At 44.2% G+C, this 24,357-nt stretch overlaps 1 protein-coding gene across 2 annotated transcripts in view; it reads right to left on the bottom strand.

Annotated features, from left to right (window-relative positions):
* LOC137427705 (beta-arrestin-1) overlaps positions 1-24,357 on the bottom strand; it is a 101,494-nt gene that overhangs the window by 3,866 nt on the left and 73,271 nt on the right. For both annotated transcript variants that reach the window (XM_068117387.2, XM_068117388.2), the window contains exons 13-16: positions 17,524-17,661; positions 16,171-16,254; positions 8,124-8,200; positions 81-135 (exon numbers count right to left, since the gene is read on the bottom strand). In XM_068117387.2, coding sequence (XP_067973488.1) covers positions 81-135; positions 8,124-8,200; positions 16,171-16,254; positions 17,524-17,661 — 354 coding nt within the window. The remainder of the gene's footprint in view (positions 1-80; positions 136-8,123; positions 8,201-16,170; positions 16,255-17,523; positions 17,662-24,357) is intronic.

Genomic DNA, 24,357 nt, shown 5'->3' with positions numbered 1-24,357 from the left:
AAATCGAGGCTCGTTTAAGAGCTAGTACCACTAGCTTGTTTAAGAGCAAGAGGGTGAAAGACCGCTAAGAAATTGCTCACCAGGCATCCAGTTGAATGAGGTTGGTGTCCAGTGGAGCATTCGTTTCCTCTTCTCCTGTAGAATCCAAGAAAGGTTCATGGTTAAACGACCATAACAGATCTATAATTGTAACCACCCTCCAACCACCCACCTATGCCAAACAGCACTTCCCATCCAGTCATGGTCCATTACCACTACCCAGCAATTTAAAACTATGCCAAATGTGATTCAATGTGGACAAAAGTTTCAAGGATGATTGACCTTATGACAGAGATTAAAATGGCCACTTAGGCCATTGTAGAACCACCTTTAGAGGCCATTTTCCCCCGCAGAGCAGGGGTTGGCCTTTTTCGGGCACCTTCGTCCCCTTTTTGAAGCAATGTTTTATGGCCGGATGCCCTTCCTGCCACCAACTTTGTTAGTCCCCTCCTATGACACAACACAGGGAATTACCAGTGAACTGATACTCAATTTGCCGACCTCGGAAGGATGACAGGCTGAGTCAACCCCCCTGGCGTTAATTCAGCGATCGACCGGGATTCGAACCCAGGATCCTAGGATCCCAAGCCGGCACCCTAACCGCTAAGCCAACACCAGGCTACTTAGGCCATTGTAGGAACACCACAATAGGGAATTTGAATACAAAAGTTTTCAGTGCACACTCACCTTTGAGCTGTCTCATCTGTGTTTGAATCTCGACCGAGCTATAAACTGTAATGCTGATGTTTCGGATGCAGAGTGTGACATCAGTGTGCGCGCTGTGTATCAGAAGGACATTCAATTGGTGGACAGTGAATATCCCACACTATCTTTTGCCAAGTGTCGGCAAGTTACCACCGGCATAGCCTGGTGTTGGCTTAACGGTTAGGGTGCCGGCTTGGGATCCGAGGATCCTGAGTTTGAATCCTGGTCGATCATTGAATTAACGCCAGGGGGGTTGACTCAGCCTGTCATCCTTCTGAGGTCGGCAAATTGAGTAGCAGCTCACTGGTAATTGGGGCACTGCATCAGCGGCACAAACGCGCTTCCAGAGAAATGATGCAACCTGCAGCCACAGGCTGCATACGAAACAACAACAACCACCGGCATTCTGAGCAAATTAGGAATTCCTGCGTTCTGACCGACAGGGGGCACCAAAGCAGTGGCACAACCACAATCTGAGCTATTATGCAAACCAGCAGTCCCGTGGTGGCCAATCTGAGCCTCACAATGTGTGACAATGAAAGAATGCAATCAAATGTTTAAAGCATATCAGCAACAAGAAGCTCAAAGGCTCAAGCAAAGCACTTTTAATGAAAGAAAAGAACCCCATGGACAACAACAACAACAACAACAACATGCATTTTAAGGCCATTTTCCCTGCTAGAGCAGGGGTTAGCCTTGCGGTCCCCATGACAATCTTCTCCATTTTGCCCTATTTTCTGCATCTCTCCTTGTTAACCCCCTTGCCCACATTTCTTCTTCCAACATCTTTAGCCAAGTCTTTCTCGGTCTTCCCCATCCTCTACTTCCTTCTACATTAATTTCCATCACTCTTCTCAACCAGTCACTTTCATCCTTCCTCAACACATGACCAAACCATCTCAACCTGTTCCTCTTCACAGCATCAATCACAGGCAATATTCCCATCATCTTTCGCAATTCATCATTTGTCTTCCTCTCTCTCAACGATACTCCGCAAATCCATCGAACCATTCGCATTTCCACTCTTTCCAGCCTTCGTTGCTGCTCTACGTTCATTACCCATGTCTCGCTCCCATAAATCATAACACTTCTCACACATGCAGCATACACCTTTCCCTTCAGCTTCAGCGACACTCTCCTCCTCATCAGCACGCCACTCAGTTCCCGAAACTTCTTCCATGCACATCTCACTCGAGCAACCGTTGCCGAGTCTGATCCACCTTCTCCATTCAGCATGTCTCCGAGGTAGCAAAATGTTTTCACACCTTCCAGCTTCATGCCGTCTCCAAGATCCAACTCAACATTTCCTCCATCTGCAGCTCCCTCTGTGCACACCTTACATTTGAATGTAGCTGCCACACTGGTAAATGACCCTCTCAGACCACTACATTTTTGATGAACCCACTCAGCGCACATTGTACATTGAATGGAGTTCACTCCGACACCCTTCCTGCACACAGCACACGGCCACTTCCCAGTTCTTTCCACCTCACCACATGCTTTACCACTTGCCATCACCTTTGTCTTTCCGATATTCACCTTCAGACCTTTTGTCTCCATACATTCCTTCCACTTGTTCATCTTTTCCTTCAGTCCATCCATACTTTCCACAATCAACACCAGATCATCTGCATACAACAACTCCCATGGCAAACCCTCCTTTACGTTCTGAGCCAGCACCTCCATCACAGCTACAAATAGTAGTGGACTTAGTACCGACCCCTGATGCACTCCCACCTTCACCTCAAACTCACCACTGTTCCCATCCTTCGTCCTTACAGCTGTGCGCGCTCTTTTGTACATTGCCATCACTACTCTGATCAACCATTCCTCCACTCCTAACTTCCTCAATGCCCATGTCAATACTTTGCGTGGAACCCTATCGAATGCTTTCTCCAGATCAACAAACCCAAAAAACAACTTCTTCCTCTTCTCCATGTACTTCTCCTGCAACTGCCTCACAATGACAAGCGCATCTGTTGTTCCTCTTCCTGGCATAAATCCAAACTGCATTTCGTCGATCTTCACTTTCTTCCTTATCCTCCTCTCCAACACCCTTTCCAATACCTTCATTCCATGCTCCAATAACTTTATCGCTCGGTACGAGCCACACTCCAGAGGGTCACCTTTCCCCTTGTATAGAGGGACGAGGGTACTCAGTTCCCAATCCACTGGAATGCGGCCTTCTTTCACCACCAGATTACAGATCTCTGTCATTCTCTTCACACCCCAACTTCCTGCTGCCTTCAACATATCTCCCACAACTCCCGTCGGCCCTCCCGCTTTTCCACTCTTCATTGCTTTTATCGCTTCCTCAACTTCCTTCTCAGTTATCTTCTCTGCCGGTCCTAAAACTGGGTTACTCTCTATGTTGCCATCCCATTCATTCTCTGTATTCAACAGCATTTCCATATATCTTTTCCATCTTCCTTTAATTCCATCTGGGTCGACAACGATTTGTCCCACTTCATCCTTCAAGCAACTCACCCCCATCACATCACACCTCTCTTTCGCTATGTGCTTTGCAATCCTGAATACTGCTTTCTGACCCTCTTCCGAATCCAAGCGTTCTCCGAACATTTTCCTACATGCCTCCTGCGCCTTTGCTACCTCTTTCTTTGCAGCCTTCCTGGCTGCCTTATAACTTTCATGCTCTGCTGTTTCTGCTCCCGTACCCTTAGCCTTCTGCCACTCCTTGAACTCTGCCTCTTCTCGTCAATCCTCTTTCCAACTTCATCATCCCACCACCATGTTTCCGAGTGCCTCGGTGGTCCTTTTGTCCATCCACATACCTCACCAACGGCTCCCAACAGACTAGCTTTCATTGACATCCAACCACTTTCAAGCTCAACCACATCATCCTCTACCCTACTCAGCCTCTCTTTTAATGCCTCCCTTACTGTCACCTCTTTCAACCTCCACACCTTCATTCTTGGTTGGTACTTCACCCGCCGAGCTCTCCTCGCACCTTTCACCCTTATGTCGCAGACAACCAAGTGGTGCTGTGAAACAACCTCCTCCCCCGGGATCACCTTTGTGTCCCGGAGGTGCCCCCTATCTCGCCTACGCACCATCAGGTAGTCAACGGTTGTCGTCGACCCACCTGACGTGTATGTTACAAGCTTATTATCCTCTTTCTGGAACTGAGTATTACAAATCAACAAATCAACAAATCAGCTCCATCAGCAAACTCCAAAATCCTTTCACCTTCTCCATTTCTCACACCATATCCGTAACCCCCATGAACTCCTTCAAAACCATCCATACTCCTTCCCACATGTCCATTCAGGTCTCCTCCCACCACAACAACTTCCTCATCTTTCACGTTTTCCATCAGCTTCTCTATCGCACAACAGAACTTGTCCTTCTTTTCAATGCTTCGACCAACCTGCGGAGCATATCCCGAGATGACGTTCACCAAGATCTTTCCAATCATCATTTTCACCATCATCAACCTATCACTCACTCTAGTCACACTCACCACACTGTCTACAAACTCCTCTGAAAACAGGACACCAACACCATTCACGCCCTCCGGGCACCCTTGCCACACAAACTTGTATTTCTGTCCCTGCCTACCCTTCACCATTCTCACACCACTTCCCTTCCATCTCGTCTCTTGCACACAACATATGTCCACTCGACTCTTCTTCTGACCAATACTTCCACCACTTCTCCTGATCTCCCTGTCATTGTCCCTACATTCCATGTCCCAAACCTCAGAAACCGATCTCCACTTCGGGCTGCACCCTGCCCATATGCACTTGTAATTGTCATGGTTTTCTTTTCGAGGCAATGTTTTTATGGCCGGATGCCCTTCCTGACGCCAACCCTATTTGAAGATATATTGTGGGAACAATTTGTCACCGATATGTACAGTTTTGAACTTTACATAAATACACAAAGGAGCTCCCCTTTTCAAGCCACGATACAGATTCTGATAAAAATGCTTCTGGATAAAGGAAAGGAATTCTCGAATCTGCACAATGCCAACTACAATGGAATAAGAGTGTCTTTGAAGGTGAGTATTGGTCTGCGCTGGCGAACAAGATAAACAGATTTTATCAACCAAGGATTATAAGAAAGCATCAACTGCCAAGGGAAACGAGGTGCGGATGATACAGGATTTAATTTTGAGCGTTAGCCTTTTAAATTTCTGTCCCTGCCTACCCTTCATGGATAATGGATAATTTCACTTGATTCAAAAACTGTACAGTACCAACCTACAGGTGCACAGGTGTGTCAAGGTTGATTAATCTGAGTCAGTGACGAAGGTGCCAGTTCACTGGAAATTCCCTGTGTGTCGCAAAAGGCGACTAACCGGGTTGGCGGCAGGAAGGGCATCCGGCCATAAAACATCACCAAAAAGGGGACCACGATGCCTGAAAAAGGCCAACCCCTGCTATGCGGGCAAAAATGGCCTCGAAAGGTGGTTCAGTGACGAAGGTGCAATTCAAAGTCTGCTGTGAAAACTATCACTAGTTAGCATGCATTACTGATGGAACAGAATAAAACGCGGAACGGTACTCTGTAGAGCGCATACCTCCGCCAGGCTGAACAGTTTATGTTTTGTATCCCAATGATAGGCCGGATCTGGATTCGGACCTGAAACAAAATCTAATTGGCTTGTTCTTGTCACATACCCAACACATCTACCAAATTTTGTCAAAACTCGTCCACAACCTTTTGAAATATCGTGCTTTATATCGGTTTTGGCCCTATCTTTCAATGGTGAACAATCACTTTAAGAAATTTTTTAATCCCGAATCTGGATTCGGATCAGTACTAAAATCGAATAAATTTGTCCTTGTCAGTCATGCAACCTGCCCACCAAATTTCAGCCGAATCCATTTACAACTTTTTGAGATATCCTGCACACAAACAAATAAACAGACAAACGAACAGACAATAATGCGCCAGGCGGTAGCATGACAGGTATGATGAAAATCTAGATATACAATTAATTGATTGATCAATTGTGTAATTTTAAAAAATGATAATAATCGTAAACTAATTAATTTCTTTTCTTTTTTTCTTTTTTTGGGGGGGGGGGCATTCCCATGCCCCCCCCCCTCCCAAAGCCCTCGCCCTCTCTCAGATCTCTCGATGTCTCCATGTCTCTCGGTCCCTGCTCTCAAATGTTGTGTTTGTGTCCTTCCCCCTCTCTCCCCATCTTGTCTACCGCTCCCGATGTTATATGTTTTATGTGTCGGTTTGTCTTTCTGTGTGATTAATGTTCGCTCTTTCACGAGCCTCGATCTTGTATACAAAAAAAATAAAATAAAAATAAAAAAAATGAAACAACTCTCCCCTCTCCCTTCTATTTTTTCCGTGACGAAGGACTAATGCTCGAAACGTCAGTGACACTGCATTTCACACGGCGATGAACATACTCGTATGAGCTTTTACAAGTACAGTAGTTGAGAAAGTCCATTGATACATAAATTGATCGAGATTGTATTTTCATCATTCTCTTTCAGAGTGTTTTGGAACTGTCCTTTCACAAAACAAAGCCAATTCCCCAACGAAGAAAATGTCATAATACTGTGCTCGAAACATTCTTGTCCTGGACCCGAACCGTAAGAGCAACTTTCCGTTTTATAAGTTTCTGCACAGTAAAAAATTGAATGACGATGCGTAGGATGTTAATTACACGGGATGAATTTAGCCATTTAAAAGGTTTCAAAATAAAGTAAGTATGAAGATATAATTTAGAAATAAAACAATGAAATGGATAATTTCACTTGATTCAAAAACTGTACAGTACCAACCTACAGGTGCACAGGTGTGTCAAGGTTGATTAATCTGAGTCAGTGACGAAGGTGCCAGTTCACTGGAAATTCCCTGTGTGTCGCAAAAGGCGACTAACCGGGTTGGCGGCAGGAAGGGCATCCGGCCATAAAACATCACTTCAAAAAGGGGACCACGTTGCCTGAAAAAGGCCAACCCCTGCTATGCGGGCAAAAATGGCCTCGAAAGGTGGTTCAGTGACGAAGGTGCAATTCAAAGTCTGCTGTGAAAACTATCACTAGTTAGCATGCATTACTGATGGAACAGAATAAAACGCGGAACGGTACTCTGTAGAGCGCATACCTCCGCCAGGCTGAACAGTTTATGTTTTGTATCCCAATGATAGGCCGGATCTGGATTCGGACCTGAAACAAAATCTAATTGGCTTGTTCTTGTCACATACCCAACACATCTACCAAGTTTTGTCAAAACTCGTCCACAACCTTTTGAAATATCGTGCTTTATATCGGTTTTGGCCCTATCTTTCAATGGTGAACAATCACTTTAAGAAATTTTTAAATCCCGAATCTGGATTCGGATCAGTACTAAAATCGAATAAATTTGTCCTTGTCAGTCATGCAACCTGCCCACCAAATTTCAGCTGAATCCATTTACAACTTTTTGAGATATCCTGCACACAAACAAATAAACAGACAAACGAACAGACAATAATGCGCCAGGCGGTAGCATGACAGGTATGATGAAAATCTAGATATACAATTAATTGATTGATCAATTGTGTAATTAAAATAAATGATAATAATCGTAAACTAATTAATTTCTTAATCAAATGGCGAAATAGCACACTCAAACCACCACTGCTTCATCTGAATCTGTAACTTTTTGAAAATTATCTATGTAATTGATCGAAAAATTAAATAATTAATCGATTAATTGATTAATCAATAAATCAAAAATATCCTTTATAGCCACATCACTTGGTCACTGTCATGTCCAAATATCAGCTTCCTAGCTTAAAAGGTGCCTGAGATATTGCCCAGATGAGAAAGAAAATAAATAAGTACTTAATTAATCAATAATTAATTCATTCATTAAGTAATCAAAAATATATAAAATACTGTGTTTGCCAAAGCATGTGCTCACTATTGTGCCAAAATTTCAGCTCCCTAGCTCAAAGGACTGCTGAGATATAGCCCGGACAAACAAACGAGAGAATCTTGACCTTTGGCCTATTTAGTCAAAAAAATATTGAAAGCCTCACTTTTGTCCTTTGGAATCATCTGGTAAAGTTTGACGAAGATAGCTGAAAGCGTTCGTGAGTTATCGCACTCACAGACAAAGCAACAAATGAGATAGACTGACATATGACAAAAAATTTCAATTTTCGTCACAACAAACAAACAGACATTCAAACAAACATCGGGGGGTGAAAACATAACCTCTGTTCATCACAGATGGTGGAGATAATTTTAAAAAACGAGATGAGAACACACACACACACACACACACACACACACACACACACACACACACACACACACACACACACACACACACACACACACACACACACACACACACACACACACACACACACACACACACACACACACACCATAATAACTCACCTATGCTTTGCTTAGCTGCTGCCTCTTCTGTTGGTTTTGGGTGCATCAGGGTGAATGGAAGCTCCACGGCGACATCCCTGACATGAAATTAACATGAGTGTTTAAATACAACAGCTCATTATCTGCCACCATGATACGATAGCTTCACGATAGCAGGAAGAAACAATCGATTTAATGTACTGTGCTGTATAGTGTATATGCAAACATGATGGACCTGCGTCTCCCCACCCCCAAAATAATTCTCTTTGAAATAAAGTATAGTGTATATGCAAACATGATGGACCTGCATCTCCCCACCCCCAAAATAATTATCTTTGAAATAAAGTTTTTTTTTTTAAAATAAGAAAGGCTTTCTTGAAACAAGAAAACAAAAATATTGAAAGCAAAAACACCCCATAGTGTATATGCAAACATGATGGACCTGCGTCTCCCCATCCCCAAAATAATTCTCTTTGAAATAAAGTATAGTGTATATGCAAACATGATGGACCTGCGTCTCCCCACCCCCAAAATAATTCTCTTTGAAATAAAGTATAGTGTATATGCAAACATGATGGACCTGCGTCTCCCCACCCCCAAAATAATTATCTTTGAAATAAAGTTTGTTTTTTTTTAAATAAGAAAGGCTTTCTTGAAACAAGAAAACAAAAATATTGAAAGCAAAAACACCCCATAGTGTATATGCAAACATGATGGACCTGCGTCTCCCACCCCCAAAATAATTCTCTTTGAAATAAAGTACAGTGTATATGCAAACATGATGGACCTGCGTCTCCCCACCCCCAAAATAATTCTCTTTGAAATAAAGTATTTTTTTTTTAAATAAGAAAGGCTTTCTTGAAACAAGAAAACCATAAGAATTTGTTTTCTTGCCGCAAGAAAACCTTATCATGGTTTTTTTGTTTCACAAAAATTTTATTTCAAGAAAATTATTTTTGGCAGTGCACCCTTCCATGCAACCATATGTATGCATGACGACCGTTGCATGGCTGTTACCAAAGATGACATCTAATTTATCATAGTACCGGCTCATTTGTAGCACTACCCAACTTTTCCTGTTGTGGTCGTTCACTTGCTTGTGCCTCGCACACTTTTCAGGCCCTTGGATCAAAGCTGTGCTGAAATCTTTTCATCCCCCGAGCTTTGAATACCAGTTCAACCTGCATGTTCTCTTCTCCCCAAAGTGAAAACGACTCTTCTATTTCAGAAGAACGCCAAGGCGGGGGATTCGCTAGCATCCCCAATCTTGTCTTCCTCATTGTGACGGGGCTGGGAGTGTGATATCATTATTATTATTTTTTTGCATACGAAGTCGAGGCTCGTGTTATTTATTTATTTTTATGGGATATTGCCCACCACAAAGCCTACAGGGTCACTGGAGGTGGGGGCTAAGAGCTTTTCTTTGGAAGAAGGTATTTTCTTAAAATAAGAAAGGTTTTCTTGAAACTGCACCTTCGCCGCTTTCTTGAAACAAGAAAACCATGAAATTTATTTAAATATATTATGTATTAAAAGGGGATTTGTAGACCAATAGTGGGGCATCTATTGAAGGCATTCAGACATTTCCAAGGTAAATATGCAAATATATCCATTCGGTTTCTGGCCCTCACCAAACAGGAAATTATCACCATTCTTGATGATGCTTGGGCATGAAGTTGGCCATCCTACTCCCAGTCTTGATGCTTGTTTACAACTAACAAGGGAGGTGAAGCTAAAATGACCACGTGAACTTTTCAAAGAGGATTTAAATGAGCGTAAACTTAGAGTAAGACGACCAAGTTGTCATTGCATCATTTGGGAAATTGTCTATCGGGGAGAACACAGCGGCTTAGGCTGGGGTTCCGGCTGTTTTTGTTGACAGCACGCTACAAAGATAAAACTTCGACGTGCTGCTTGTCTCTATCAGCCAATGAGAACTGTGCATATAGCCAAGCAATTATTGAGGCGTATCCAACAACAAACTCAGAACAGCCTAATAACCACCACAAGAAGCTGACAAAGCAGCAAATGGAACACTTGAAACAATCATTGTGCATGAACCGAATGTCGCGCCGCCTGTGGACTTGTGATAAGCCTTGCTGAACCAAACAGGAAATTATTTTCTTGTAGATATTTGCCAGGAGTGGAGCTGCAGCTTTAACAGGTTAGTAATGTCACTGAAAAGTGAACAAACAGAACAAATAGGTCGATCATAAAAACAATCAAAACCCAATGTTTTTGTTGAAATGTTTGTTTTTTTGCCAAATATGCAAAGTTTTAGATTTTTCCAATATACAAGTACGAGTAAAAAATGGTGTGAGAAATGGTGTGAGCTATGGTGTGAGAAATGAAGAAGGTGAAAGGATTTTGGAGTTTGCTGATGGAGCTGATTTGCTGATTTGTAATACTCAGTTCCAGAAAGAGGATAATAAGCTTGTTACATACACGTAACCCGGGTGGGTCGACGACAACCGTTGACTACCTGATGGTGCGTAGGCGAGACAGGGTTCACCTCCGGGACACAAAGGTGATCCCGGGGGAGGAGGCTGTTTCACAGCCCCACTTGGTTGTCTGCGACATAAGGGTGAAAGGTGCGAGGAGAGCTCGGCGGGTGAAGTACCAACCGAGAATGAAAGTGTGGAGGTTGAAAGAGGCGACAATAAGGGAGGCATTAAAAGAGAGGCTGAGTAGGGTAGAGGATGATGTGGTTGAGCTTGAAAGTGGTTGGATGTCAATGAAAGCTAGTCTGTTGGGAGTCGCTGGTGAGGTATGTGGATGGACAAAAGGACCACCGAGGCACTCGGAAACATGGTGGTGGGATGATGAAGTTGGAAAGAGGATGGACGAGAAGAGGAAGAAGTTCAAGGAGTGGCAGAAGGCGAAGGGTACGGGAGCAGAAACAGCAGAGCATGAAAGTTATAAGGCAGCCAAGAAGGCTGCAAAGAAAGAGGTAGCAAAGGCGCAGGAGGCATGTAGGAAAATGTTCGGAGAACGCTTGGATTCAGAAGAGGGTCAGAGAGCAGTATTCAGGATTGCAAAGCAGATAGCGAAAGAGAGGTCTGATGTGATGGGGGTGAGTTGCTTGAAGGATGAAGTGGGACAAATCGTTGTGGACCCAGATGGAATTAAAGGAAGATGGAAAAGATATATGGAAATGCTGTTGAATACAGAGAATGAATGGGATGGCAACATAGAGAGTAACCCAGTTTTAGGACCGGCAGAGAAGATAACTGAGAAGGAAGTTGAGGAAGCGATAAAAGCAATGAAGAGTAGAAAAGCGGGAGGGCCGACAGGAGTTGTGGGAGATATGTTGAAGGCAGCAGGAAGTTGGGGTGTGAAGAGAATGACAGAGATCTGTAATCTGGCGGTGAAAGAAGGCCGCATTCCAGTGAATTGGGAACTGAGTACCCTCGTCCCTCTATACAAGGGGAAAGGTGACCCTCTAGAGTGTGGCTCGTATCAAGCGATAAAGTTATTGGAGCATGGAATGAAGGTATTGGAAAGTGTGTTGGATCGGAGGATAAGGAAGAAAGTGAAGATCGACGAAATGCAGTTTGGATTTATGCCAGGAATAGGAATGACAGACGCGCTTTTTATTGTGAGGCAGTTGCAGAAGTACATGGAGAAGAGGAAGAAGTTGTTTCTTGGGTTTGTTGATCTGGAGAAAGCATTGGATAGGGTTCCACGCAAAGTATTGACATGGGCAATGAGGAAGTTAGGAGTGGAGGAATGGTTGATCAGAGTAGTGATGGCAATGTACAAAAGAGCACACACAGCTGTAAGGACGAAGGACGGGAACAGTGGTGAGTTTGAGGTGAAGGTGGGAGTGCATCAGGGGTCGGTACTAAGTCCACTACTATTTGTAGCTGTGATGGAGGTGCTGGCTCAGAACGTAAAGGAAGGTTTACCGTGGGAGTTGTTGTATGCAGATGATCTGGTGTTGATTGCGGTAAGTATGGATGGACTGAAGGAAAAGATGAACAAGTGGAAGGAATGTATGGAGACAAAAGGTCTGAAGGTGAATATCGGAAAGACGAAGGTGATGGCAAGTGGTAAAGCATGTGGTGAGGTGGAAAGAACTGCGAAGTGGCCCTGTGCTGTGTGCAGGAAGGGTGCCGGAGTGAACTCCATTCAATGTACAATGTGCGCTGAGTGGGTTCATCAAAAATGTAGTGGTCTGAGAGGGTCAGTAACCAGTGTGGCACCTACATTCAAATGTAAGGTGTGCACAGAGGGAGCTGCAGATGGAGGAAATGTTGAGTTGGATCTTGGAGACGGCGTGAAGCTGGAAGGTGTGAAAACATTTTGCTACCTCGGAGACATGCTGAATGGAGAAGGTGGATCAGACTCGGCAACGGTTGCTAGAGTGAGATGTGCATGGAAGAAGTTTCGGGAACTGAGTGGCGTGCTGATGAGGAGGGGAGTGTCGTTGAAGCTGAAGGGAAAGGTGTATGCTGCATGTGTGAGAAGTGTTATGATTTATGGGAGCGAGACATGGGTAATGAACGTAGAGCAGCAACAAAGGTTGGAAAGGGTGGAAATGCGAATGGTTCGATGGATGTGCGGAGTATCGTTGAGAGAGAGGAAGGCAAATGATGAATTGCGAAAAATGATGGGAATAGAGCCTGTGATTGATGCTGTGAAGAGGAACAGGTTGAGATGGTTTGGTCATGTGTTGAGGAAGGATGAAAGTGACTGGTTGAGAAGAGTGATGGAAATGAATGTAGAAGGAAGTAGAGGACGGGGAAGACCGAGAAAGACTTGGCTAAAGATGGTGGAAGAAGAAATGCGGGCAAGGGGGTTAACAAGGAGAGATGCACAAAATAGGGCAAGATGGAGAAGATTGTCATGGGGCCCGCAAGGCTAACCCCCGCTCTAGCAGGGAAAATGGCCTTAAAATGCCTGTTGTTGTTGTTTGAGTAAGAAAACACATGCCCGGCAGGATGGCGAAAAGGTGCCCAAGCATCACCAGGAACAGGATTCACTCGAGTTTGCTGATGTGCTGTGGTCAGTAACCTTTGAGCTGTCGAGTCTGGGTTTGATCCTCGGCATGACTACAAACTGCGGATTGGTCTTTCGCAGGCAGGATATTGCATCACAGAGGGTGATGTCCCTGGGTGGGTGTTAAGCTGGATGGACATTGAGCTGAGGACGTCCTGTCTGCCAGCGTTAGTAGAGGTTAAGGATCCCACGGTGTCTTTCACAAAGAGTAGGTGAGTATCGCCGGCACCATGGCACAAAATTACAAATTCCTGCCCGAAACAACTCCAGTGAAATGTCAGGCCAGTTCATGAAAGATTAGTGCAATCTACCTTCTACATCCAATCCCAAATGAAGATGAGATTAATTGGAACCAGTAAAGTAGAGCAGTAGTAACGAAAATATATTGTTATGTGAAATGGGTGTGGGGAAGCCATAGCTAGACTGTGGTAAATGTAACATGGTCTGTGTGTTTCGAGTAGGTTAGATAACCATGTAACAGGGACCTGTTAGGCTAGATTATATTTAATATGTGCACCGTGGTTTTGGTGAGTGTTGACCTTTAATATAGCCAGGGTAAGGTCGTATATCATAAAACCTCCTGTTTGGAAGGTGAGGCCAGGTGAAGGTTTTGTGAAATAACGGCACAAAGAAAGCGCTTAGGACAATTACGAACTGTTGGCGTGTGTGTGTGGGGCATGGCGGCGAGATGTGCTACAGAAGCCCAAAAGGGATGAGACTTTTTATGGGCATGCAACATCGGGCGTAATGGCGAGAGAAAGGTGCCACACACACAGGCTGTCAGTCAATGACGGGACAGGCGGCTTCAAGAGGCTGGCACAAATGCTGGGAGGACGACGCGGATGTGAAATACAGGACCGGGAGGCAGTTGGCGCTGTGCAGGAGAGGAGATGCACTAGCCCCGACCTCTGGGGATCATCACTTTGGATCGCTTGCATCGCCGCTCCTCGTTTGCATTACCCCTCACCCTTGCCGCTTCTCGCTTTCTTGGACCGAGTTGCTCCAGTCTCTTCGCCGCCGTGAGACCACAACCAGCTCGTACCAATACAAGCCCTCGCCTGCCCCATTGTCAGTAAGTGTATTGTGAGGCGCCACGTGGTCTCACCGAGATTCATTAAATGTAGCAACTTGGCACCGATTGGAAACTCCCACAACCCTCGAGTCTTGCTGCACATACTTATATAGCTGCCAGCTATCTATCTATCTCTTTGATACAAAAGCTCGGAGCATAACAAGTTGAGTGAGTGTGATGGCGGATCCAGTCACTACATATCAGCAAACTCAAGTGAATCTTGTTCCTGATGATGCTTGGACATCAAGTTGGTCACCCTACTCCCAATCTTGATATTCACGATTACGAATAAGGGAGACCAAACTAAATGACAACATGGGCTTTTCAAAAACAAGACCGATAGTCCAACAACGGCATAGATTTGCTGAGTGGAGGATCTGCTGTCCCCTGTCATGTGACCAGATCTTCAGCTCTGATTGGTGGACGTTTGTGAGGGACATACATACACCGGATGGACAAACGCTTTTCCAGACAGCATTTTCCTACGGGCTGGTGTAGCCTGGTGTTGCCTGGTGTTGCCTGGTGAATAGCCTGGTGTTGGGCTAGCGGCTAGGGTGCCAGCTTAGGATCCTAGGATCCTGGGTTCGAATCCTGGTCGATCGCTGAATTAACGCCAGGGGGGTTGACTCAGCCTGTCATCCTTCCGAGGTCGGCAAATTGAGTACCAGCTTGCTGGTAATTCCCTGTTTGTCGTAAAAGGCGACAAACAGGGTTGGCGGCAGGAAGGGCATCCGGCCGTAAAACATTGCTTCAAAAAGGGGACCAACAAAAACAACAACAACCACGGTGCCCGAAAAAGGCCAACCCCCGCTTTGCGGGGAAAAATGGCCTCTAAAGGTGGTTTTTTATTTTCCTATGGGCTACTATTTTGCCCTATTTTTGCCCTACACGTCGAAGTGTTATCTTTGGAGTGTGCTGTCAACAAAAACAGCCGGAACCCCAGCCTTAAAATAGGGCAAAATGGAGAAGATTGTCATGGGGACCGCAAGGCTCACCCCCACTCTAGCAGGGAAAATGGCCTTAAAATGCCTGTTGTGTTGTTGTATTTTCCTACGGGCTATGTCGTAATAAAAATTTAAAAAAAATAAAAAATAAAAAAAATAACAAATATCAAACAATCCAAAACAAAGTTCATAGTGGATTTTAAATAAAAAAAACACCTTTAGATGCCATTTTTCCCCGCAAAGCGGGGGTTGGCCTTTTTCGGGGACCGTGGTTGTTGTTTTTTTTTTTTTTTGGTCCCCTTTTTGAAGCAATGTTTTACGGCCGGATGCCCTTCCTGCCGCCAACCCTTTTTGTCGCCTTTTACGACAAGCAGGGAATTACCAGTGAACTGGTACTCAATTAGCCGACCTCGGAAGGATGACAGGCTGAGTCAACCCCCCTGGCGTTAATTCAGCGATCGACCGGGATTCGAACCCAGGATCCTAGGATCCTAGGATCCTAAGCTGGCACCCTAGCCGCTAGCCCAACACCAGGGTTCATAATGGATCATTCATGTAATTCAATACTGAGACACGAAATAGGTGCGCAAATCAATAATGTCGGTAAACAAATGGACATGAATGCATTTTATGTCAGGTTCATGTTTAGAGATGAGAACATTAAGGAACTTGCAAGGTGTGTTGGCAATAGGTTATTCAATAATTATTCCTGCACCTGTCCCCGTACCCACCTCCAACCCCCTTTCTCTATTTGCTTTTGCACTTAAAGAAGGAAAGTGGAGATTTGTGTGCGGTGGCATTAAAGGTGCCTTGTCATGCGAGTAAACATGTTTCGAGACACAATTAGCCTAAAACATGACATGGTGACATATCACAGGTAAAAGCAAACACGCAGCTGTATTCCACAAATATTGAGTTGATGGGAATTGTGAGATGTCAAAAAAGCAGGAATTTAATCCGATGAATCAGTTATAAAAGAGAGGAATTGTAAATTAGTCGTGTCAAACAACATGAGGGAGGGGAGGAACATCGAAAGGTCGTGATTTCTTACCCTCCACGTGTAACCACCAGCTTGACCTTGACCCGGTAAGACACGATGATTCCCAGGATGTCTGTGCTCACTCCATCCCGCACTCTGGCACCAACCACGAGCAAACACGTGTGTGAAGGTGGAATAACTTGAGGGGTTCGTTCAACAATGAAAGCTCACGTTGTACAATTACAACAGAATAAAAGGAAGCGATGTTAACATCATGAATTATTTAAATACTGCATTGCAAATAGGTCGGTGATGCATCACCACTCTGCTGCACTCACTATACAGTGTATTGGGGAGCGGTTCACAGGGAAACATGGGTAGGCTGAGTACAAGTAAGCTTGTTATAAAGAGCTTCTCCATTCCTTACTGTCGAACCTCACAGACTGGGATCTAACACAGGCCAAAATTCGCATTACTACTCGTACCAATTAACAGGGCAGCTCTTTTGGGTCAGACAGGATATTAAGGTGTCGGGTGCTCTAGACCAGGGGTAGGCAACCTACGACCCGAGGGCCGGATCCAGCCCACATAGATATTCCGTCCGGCCCGCATAGACGCATTCGGTTCGGACTTCAGACCAGAGAAACGCTCGGCTTTGTCTTCCTATGTATTGTGCTTGCCGCACAACACGGTAAAATGCAGGCACAGAGCTCGCACTGACAGAACAACACGAAAACCATACCATTCCATGTTTAAACCATATACAGACCTCACTTTTGGCAATTCATCTAAAATTAAAAATAAACTCTTCTAACCTCTGACTACTCGGTTATCGTTCCGGCCCATGCTCGGACGGCCATATGACGATCTGGCCCACCACTAAAAAAAGGTTGCCGACCACTGATCTAGACCACCGATTGAAACTCGTACATGTGATTTGCCAAACGGATTCTTAATTAATCACTCGGACTGCCTGGCCATGATTACAGGACTCAAATTTGCAACTTGAAATATGTTGTCACTTACTAACGTGAGCCACACTGCTCATCAGGGAGGATATGCTAGTCTCAGGTCATGATGGCAGTCTAGCAAGGAGTTAATAGAGATTGCTCTTCATAAAGCTTATGCCCACGCAATCATCTCATGGGATGTTGTGCGTTGCTCGCGAGCACGGATCAAAGTCAGTGGCCAACAACTGATCACTCCGAGCAAAGCAGCACACGCGGGAAAGAGAAGATACATTTAAGTGAAAAATGAAAAGCACATCACAAGGTGTATAAAATAAAATTGGGGTCGGATCGATATTATTGCAATGACGAAGAGTGGAGTAGGATTGTACTCGTGACACATTTCCACACATCCCAAGGAAAAGAAAACACCAAACACTTGATATGTGCAGCTTTAGGCAATGGCATCCGTTCTTACATGGTGCTGGAGGCCAGGTTCGTGTCCTCGTGTTTAAGTTTTCCATCCAGCGCCAGGCCTCGCTTATCCCTGTTCCCAGCAAGTACAGGTATCAGCGTGTACACCTTACACAGGGTTGAACTTGGCCCGACCGTTGTGCTGTTTGGGAACAGCAATGACAGATTAGCAGGAGCAAGGTCAAGTGCCAAGACAGGGAATACATCCATCAAGATGGGACATTGCACAAATAATTAATCAATATTTTGTGGAAAGGCAGAAACTGCTATGGCTATAACTTGACTATTTTTACCTCCGCCACCGAAGGTGGACAGAGGTTATGTTTTTCAGCCCTGTCTGTTTGCCTGTCTGTGAGCAGGATATCTTAAAAGGTTATGGACGGATTCGGACGAAACTTGGAGGAGACGTTGGTCGTGTGACGAGGACCAATTGATTCGATTTTGGTGAACATCTGGATCTGGTTGCTCGAATTTTTAAAGTGATTCTTCACTATTGAGTGATGGGGCTAAAAACGATATACAGTACTGTCGGACCCTGACATTCGTGGGGGATGCGTTCCTGAAAAATGCCGCGAATATCGAATCCGCGAATGTCGGGGCAACGTTTCAATGGGAAAAAGGGGGATCCGTTCCCGGCGGTTCGTGATTCATAAGGGAAAATGTACCCGTTTGTTTTGCTTCGATCTTGCGCAATTCCCAAAGCACATCTTGATCCCGGAAGTAGTTGCTGTTTTAACTGCTTGGAGTCTCAGCGTGAAGAAAGTACCGTATTCTTATCTTACGAAGATAGATATTGAATTAAATTGCATAATTTTAAACATCCTGGCATTACAGTTCTTGTGTTGAAATTTCATTTTATTTTAGATTCTAACTAAAAGTTCCTTTTTACTTACCATACCATGAACCAGCCTCGCTAATCGGCACGCGATTTACACCATATATTATACGTTAAATATGTGCGGACTAAAGGAATCACGAGACTTAAAACTAAACAATAGATATATAATTAAATAATCACTCGTGGTTCTCGATCAAAAATGGGTGATAAATTAATTATGCAAGAAACCAAACAACCCCACTCCCCACATCATAACCCATCTATAATCTTCTTCCCCCTTCCCTCTCCTCCCTGTGCAAAGAGTTTGCATCATCTCTGTGAACAAGGAATTTTCCTCAAACAGAAAATGTCAAAAATGTTAACCTGAGATCCCTACCCATAGGTGTAAAAGGATAATCGACAAAGTACCAAGTAAGTCCTTGGGTGGATGGGTAATGTTTTTTTGCGCCCGTGAAAAGCTGCGGATACACAAAGCACAGGACCAGGAATGTAGGAATCATGAATGTCACAGTCCAATTGTATAACACGATATCTCAAAAGTCAAGGATGGATTCGGACGAAACTTGGACACAAACTTGGCGGACGAAACTTGGTGGGTGTGTGACAACGGTCGAATCGATTCGATTGTAGTGAAGACCTGAATCCGGATATAAGAATTTAAGGGATTATTCACCATTGAGCAACAGGGCTAAAAACTATATATACCAGGATATCTCAAAACGTTGTGGACTGATTCAGCCGAAACTTGTTGGACAGGTTGGGTGTGCGACAAGGACGAAGTGATTTGATTAGTGTGAAGATCCAGATCCAGATACTAGAGTTTTTAAAGTGGTTCTTTACCATCGGGCAAAAAAACCCAATATATGGCACGATATTTCAAAAAGCTATTTATGGATTTGGATGAAACTTGGTGGATTAGTTGGGTAGGTGGCAACAACAAGCCGATTCGATTTTGGTTCAGGTTCGCATGCAGATCCGACTATCAATGGGATACAAAATTTAAACTGGTCAGCCTGGCGGAGGTATGCTCTCCACCGAGTACTAGTTTTTATGTATGAGGCTCGTGGAAGATATCATCACCAGTATAACCTTCACATGAATTATAAGGATACGAGTATAAAGCCCGTCAAAAATGACGGGTTGGAACAGTTTATTTGACAGTGCAGGTGGTGGACAGAGGTGGACAGAGGGTAGGTAAAGTCTGAAGTGCCAAAAGTGAGCGTGCCAAAAGTGAGCGTGCCAAAGTCTGAAGCATGGGCCTAGTGCATCCGATGTATGTGTTTATGTGCTTTTATCTGTGTTTTATGTGTGTTTTAGCATCCGATGTGCTTTTATCTTCTTTAATTATTAGATATCTTACACATGTAAATGGAGACTGTTTACACTGCGCACTTTGCACGTCACAGTCAGCGAATGTCACCTTCCTGTGCCTTGTATTTATTGTGATTTTTTTTTTTTAACTGCTTCGGTACACCGACCTTGAGGCTCGGTTTGCAAGCCACCGTCTACAATTCCAATGTAAAAGACATAATTACTCTTCTTTTGGGTCTTCGGAGTCCTCAGAATATTTTGGGTTCTCTGGTTCATTTGGGACTATTGGGTGTCCAAGCTCTTTTGCATCCTTGGGATATTTTGGGTCTTTTGTGTCCTCTGGGTCATTTGGGTCCTCGGGGTGTTTTGGGTCATTTGAGTTTTTTGGGTCCTCTGGATCTTTGGGGTCCTTGGATCTGTTCGGTCATCTGGGTCTTTGAGGTATTTTGGGTCTTCAGGGTCTTTTTGGTGTTTTGGATTGACATCCTACAGACATAAATTAACACTCGGGTTACTCTGCGCACTTTGCACATCACGTTCAGATAATTTCATCTCCCTACACCGTGTATTTTAAACAAAACCGCTTCCAACCTTGAGGCTCGGTTTGCAAGCCACCGTCTACAATTCCAATGTAAGAGACATAATTACTCTTCTTTTGGGTCTTCAGAGTCCGAAGGGTCTTTTGTCTTTTGGGTCCTCTGGTTTATTTAGGTATTTTGGGTGATCAAGCTCTTTTGCATCCTTGGGATCTTCTGGTTCATTTTTGTCTTCAGGGTCTTTTCGGTCATTTGAGTCTTTTGGGTCCTCTGCATCTTTGGGGTCCTCGGGTCTGGGATAATTTGGCTGTTTGGGTTCCACTGGGTCCTCAGGGTCTTTAAGGGTCTTTGAAGTCTTTTTGGTGTTTTGGATTGTTTGGTTATGTGAGGTCGTTAAGGGTCTTCGGGGTATTTTGGGTTTTCAGGAACTTTTTGGTCTTCTGTGTCTTTTCGATTTTTTTTTGGTCTTTGGAGTGTTTTGGGTCTTTAAGGGTCTTTGGGATATTTTGGGTCTCTGGGGTCTTCGTGGTCTTTTGGGTCTTTGATGTATTTTTGAGTCTTTGTGGTATTTTCGGTCTTCTTGATCTTTAAGGGTCTTTGGGCTATTTTGGGTCCTTGAGGTATTTAAGGGTCTTTTGGGTCTTTGGGGTCTTTTCAGTGTTTTGGGTCTTCGGGGTCTAAAGGGTCTTGGGGTCTTTTCAGTGTTTTGGGTGTTCGGGGAATTTTGGGTCCTCGGGGCCTTTGGGTTTTTGTTGTCTTTTGGATCTTTAAGGGTCTTGCAGTCTTTGGGGTATTTTGGATATTTAAGGGTCTTCATGGTCTTTTGGGTATTTAGGGTCTTTAAGGGTCTTGGGGTCTTCAGGGTCATTTGGGTTTTTGGGGTATTTTTGGTGTTTGGGGTCCATTGGATCTTCAAGGACTTTTCCGTATTTTGAGTCCTTGGAGACTTCATGGTCTTTTGTGTCTAACAGTCTACAGAGTATTTTGGGTCTTCTGGGTATTTTGGGTCTTCAGAGTCCTTGGAGTCTTCTGGGTCTTCATGATATTTTCTGTCTTTAACAGTCTAAAGGGTATTTTGACACACACACACACACACACACACACACACACACACACACACACACACACACACACACACACACACACACACACACACACACACACACACACACACACACACACACACACACACACACACACACACACACACACACACACAGTGTTTTATATGGTAGATCGTTTGGGATCTGGAATGGTATTATGAGATAAACGATCAGGTGTGAACATCAAATAAACAGAAGCAAAGAGCTGTGCACTGCTCAAGCTGCCAATTAAACAGAGAACTTTTAATGAGGCAGACGTTTGAATTATTAACTTTGCCTTACTATCGGAATACAATCAGTGACATCGCAGATAAATTGACAAGAATTCTCCAGAACAAAACTCTTCAGACAAGGCTTTCATCCGCAGCTCAATGGAATACTGCTCTCCCCTCTGGGCTGGTGCTCCTTCCGCACACCTAGCTCGGCTTCACGCTGTTGAAACCAAAGCTTTCAGAAGCATTGGAATCTCCGGTGATAAAGCCGATTGTGAGGGCCTTTCACTCACTCACCGCAGGCAGGTTGGTGGTCTTTCTGTCTTCTACCGACTCCTCTCTGGCCGAGCACCCCCAGCCCTGTCTGTGCTCTGCCCCCCAAATATTCCTACAGGTCGCACAAGATCTGCCTGCATCCCTCTTATGGTTAAACTGCCAAAATCAAGACTCTCTGCTCACATTCACTCCTTCATTCCTCTTTTCGCCCGCCTCTGGAACAAACTCCCTCAATCCCTTCAATCCCTCTCCTCCCTCCAGGTCTTTAAAACAGGTGTTCACCACCATCTCTTGTCTTCCCCCATCCAAAACCTTGATCTTTTCTACCCCAATTAATTCACCCCAGATCCACTTTTTTGAAATTCTGACTTCTTTCCTGGAAGTCCTTGCAGTGTCCATGTGTTTTATACCTCTCCCACACCCCCCCCCCCCCTCCCCTTCCCGTGCCTCCTCCCCCAAAGCCCTCTCCCTCCCACAGATCTCCCGACGTCCCTGCTCTCAAAGCTGGTACAATGATCCTTCTCCAGCAAGTCAGGTGTCATCAGCAAAGCTCAAAACCAACGCGTTATAGGTACTTCAAAATGCATGGAGAACTTCCTCAAAACAATCAGTTTGGAACTGACGGCCATATGACAATGAACAACTGATCTCGTTTCGGCAATGTGCAAGGTGGCTTGTCCTCAGAGAGCTAATGTTGCATCATGTTACTCTCAACTCGAATGGCTCTGCCTTCAGTAAATACAAGAGGAGAGGCCAGCTGCTGTAAAACACACTTTACTTATAAAGCTCAGCTTCCTGATAAATAATGACAGATGTTGCAACTGCTGCCCATGGAGGATGGGGTTTCACAACAATGTTTCCAGCCTCGACTCTTCCACTGCCACAAACTCACGTATCATTAATGCCATGATCCTGTAATAGAACGACTCAATTGATTTTGCCTTTAAGTTCTTTTCCAAACGCCCACCCCCCCTCCCCTGAGATATTTTCAACGAGGTCAAAAACCTATTGTATCTCTGCAGTAATAAAATTAATGAAATTAAAAATCCGGAAAAATTTCATCAGTATTTTTTTTTTTTTTTATCCAAGCCTCTTCCTTTCTACATACATAGTTATTTTTCTTTTCATCAAGTTCAGGTCTGAGGTAAGGGGTAACGGTGTTTTACACCAGACACCTCTCATACATTTGACAACACCAATGTATTTCCCACTCATCTGCCACTGATGCCCATCTGCCCCCCTTAATCCGTGTGCGTGTGTGAGAGTGTGTGTGCGTGCGTGCATGCGTCCATTCAGGGCCGTAACTTTTTTCCCACTTGAGCTTTTGTCATAAAATTTTAAACAAACCTTTATTTTGAGAATATGGAGAACACTAATGGATAATTGAGTAAAAGGGCAAAGTCACAGTGAGTACAAATCGGCCTTATCAGTCCGTCCACCACTCAGCACGAGACAGCTGGGTTTTGTGTTTCTTTATTTACAATTTGAGCTTTTGTCATCAAGTTTTCAACAAAGCTATATTTTGAGAACATGGAGAACACGAATGGATAATTGGGTCAAAGGGCAAAGTCACAGTGAGTACAAATAGGCCTCATCAGCCTGTCCGCAACGCCTCAAGCATGAGACGGCTGTTTTTTTTTCTTTTTTAGACCTTTTGGCATACCCCTTTTTTTTGCATAACCAGAGCATAACCTTTTTGCATTTGAGCTTTTGATACCAAATTTCCACCAAACTTTTATTATGAGAATATGGAGAACAGTAATTATCATTTTTAGCTGTTATTTTCGTCAAGTTTAGATCGAGTACAAAGCGGATACAGATGTGCTTTGCATTTTGAGATGTGGATCCGGATCCAGCTAGTATAATTTTTGAAGTGATTCTTCACCATTGAGTGATATGGCCAACCAGGTGGAGGTATGCTCTCGACTGAGTGCCGTTCTAGTTGTTTTTTGCATTTTGATGAGCTCAAATTTCCATAACGAAAAATAGCTTCTTTTTTTTTTTTTTACCAATCTGCCTACGATTCAAGTGAATCTGCATCAAGCCACTTTCATGGATAATTAGACTTAGGTCTCTGGTCACCCTGTGTGTTGGTGATTGGATACACATTCTGTTAACATTCAGACTCTGCTCGTGTGTCACGGCTGTATTCCGAAGTATTTCCGCTTCTCATTAAATATAGCCTCCACCAACTTCACTTGAATTCATCACATTTACTTGTTTTCAATTGTTTGCACTCTTTGTAGAACCACTATAAATAACCACCTTTAGAGGCCATTTTTCCCCGCAAGCGGGGGTTGGCCTTTTTCGGGGACCGTGGTTGTTGTTGTTTTTGGGTCCCCTTTTTGAAGCAATGTTTTACGGCCGGATGCCCTTCCTGCTGCCAACCCTTTTTGTCGCCTTTTTATGACAAACAGGGAATTACCAGTGAACTGGTACTCAATTTGCCGACCTCGGAAGGATGACAGGCTGAGTCAACCCCCCTGGCGCTAATTCAGCGATCGACCGGGATTCAAACCCAGGATCCTAGGATCCTAAGCTGGCACCCTAGCCACTAGCCCA

The sequence above is a fragment of the Myxine glutinosa genome, chromosome 5 (genome assembly GCF_964187855.1).
Source record: "Myxine glutinosa chromosome 5, kmMyxGlut1.1, whole genome shotgun sequence".
Lineage (NCBI taxonomy): Eukaryota > Metazoa > Chordata > Myxini > Myxiniformes > Myxinidae > Myxine > Myxine glutinosa.
Note: the sequence above shows the minus strand (reverse complement) of the source record. Positions and strands in the feature narration are given on the sequence as shown.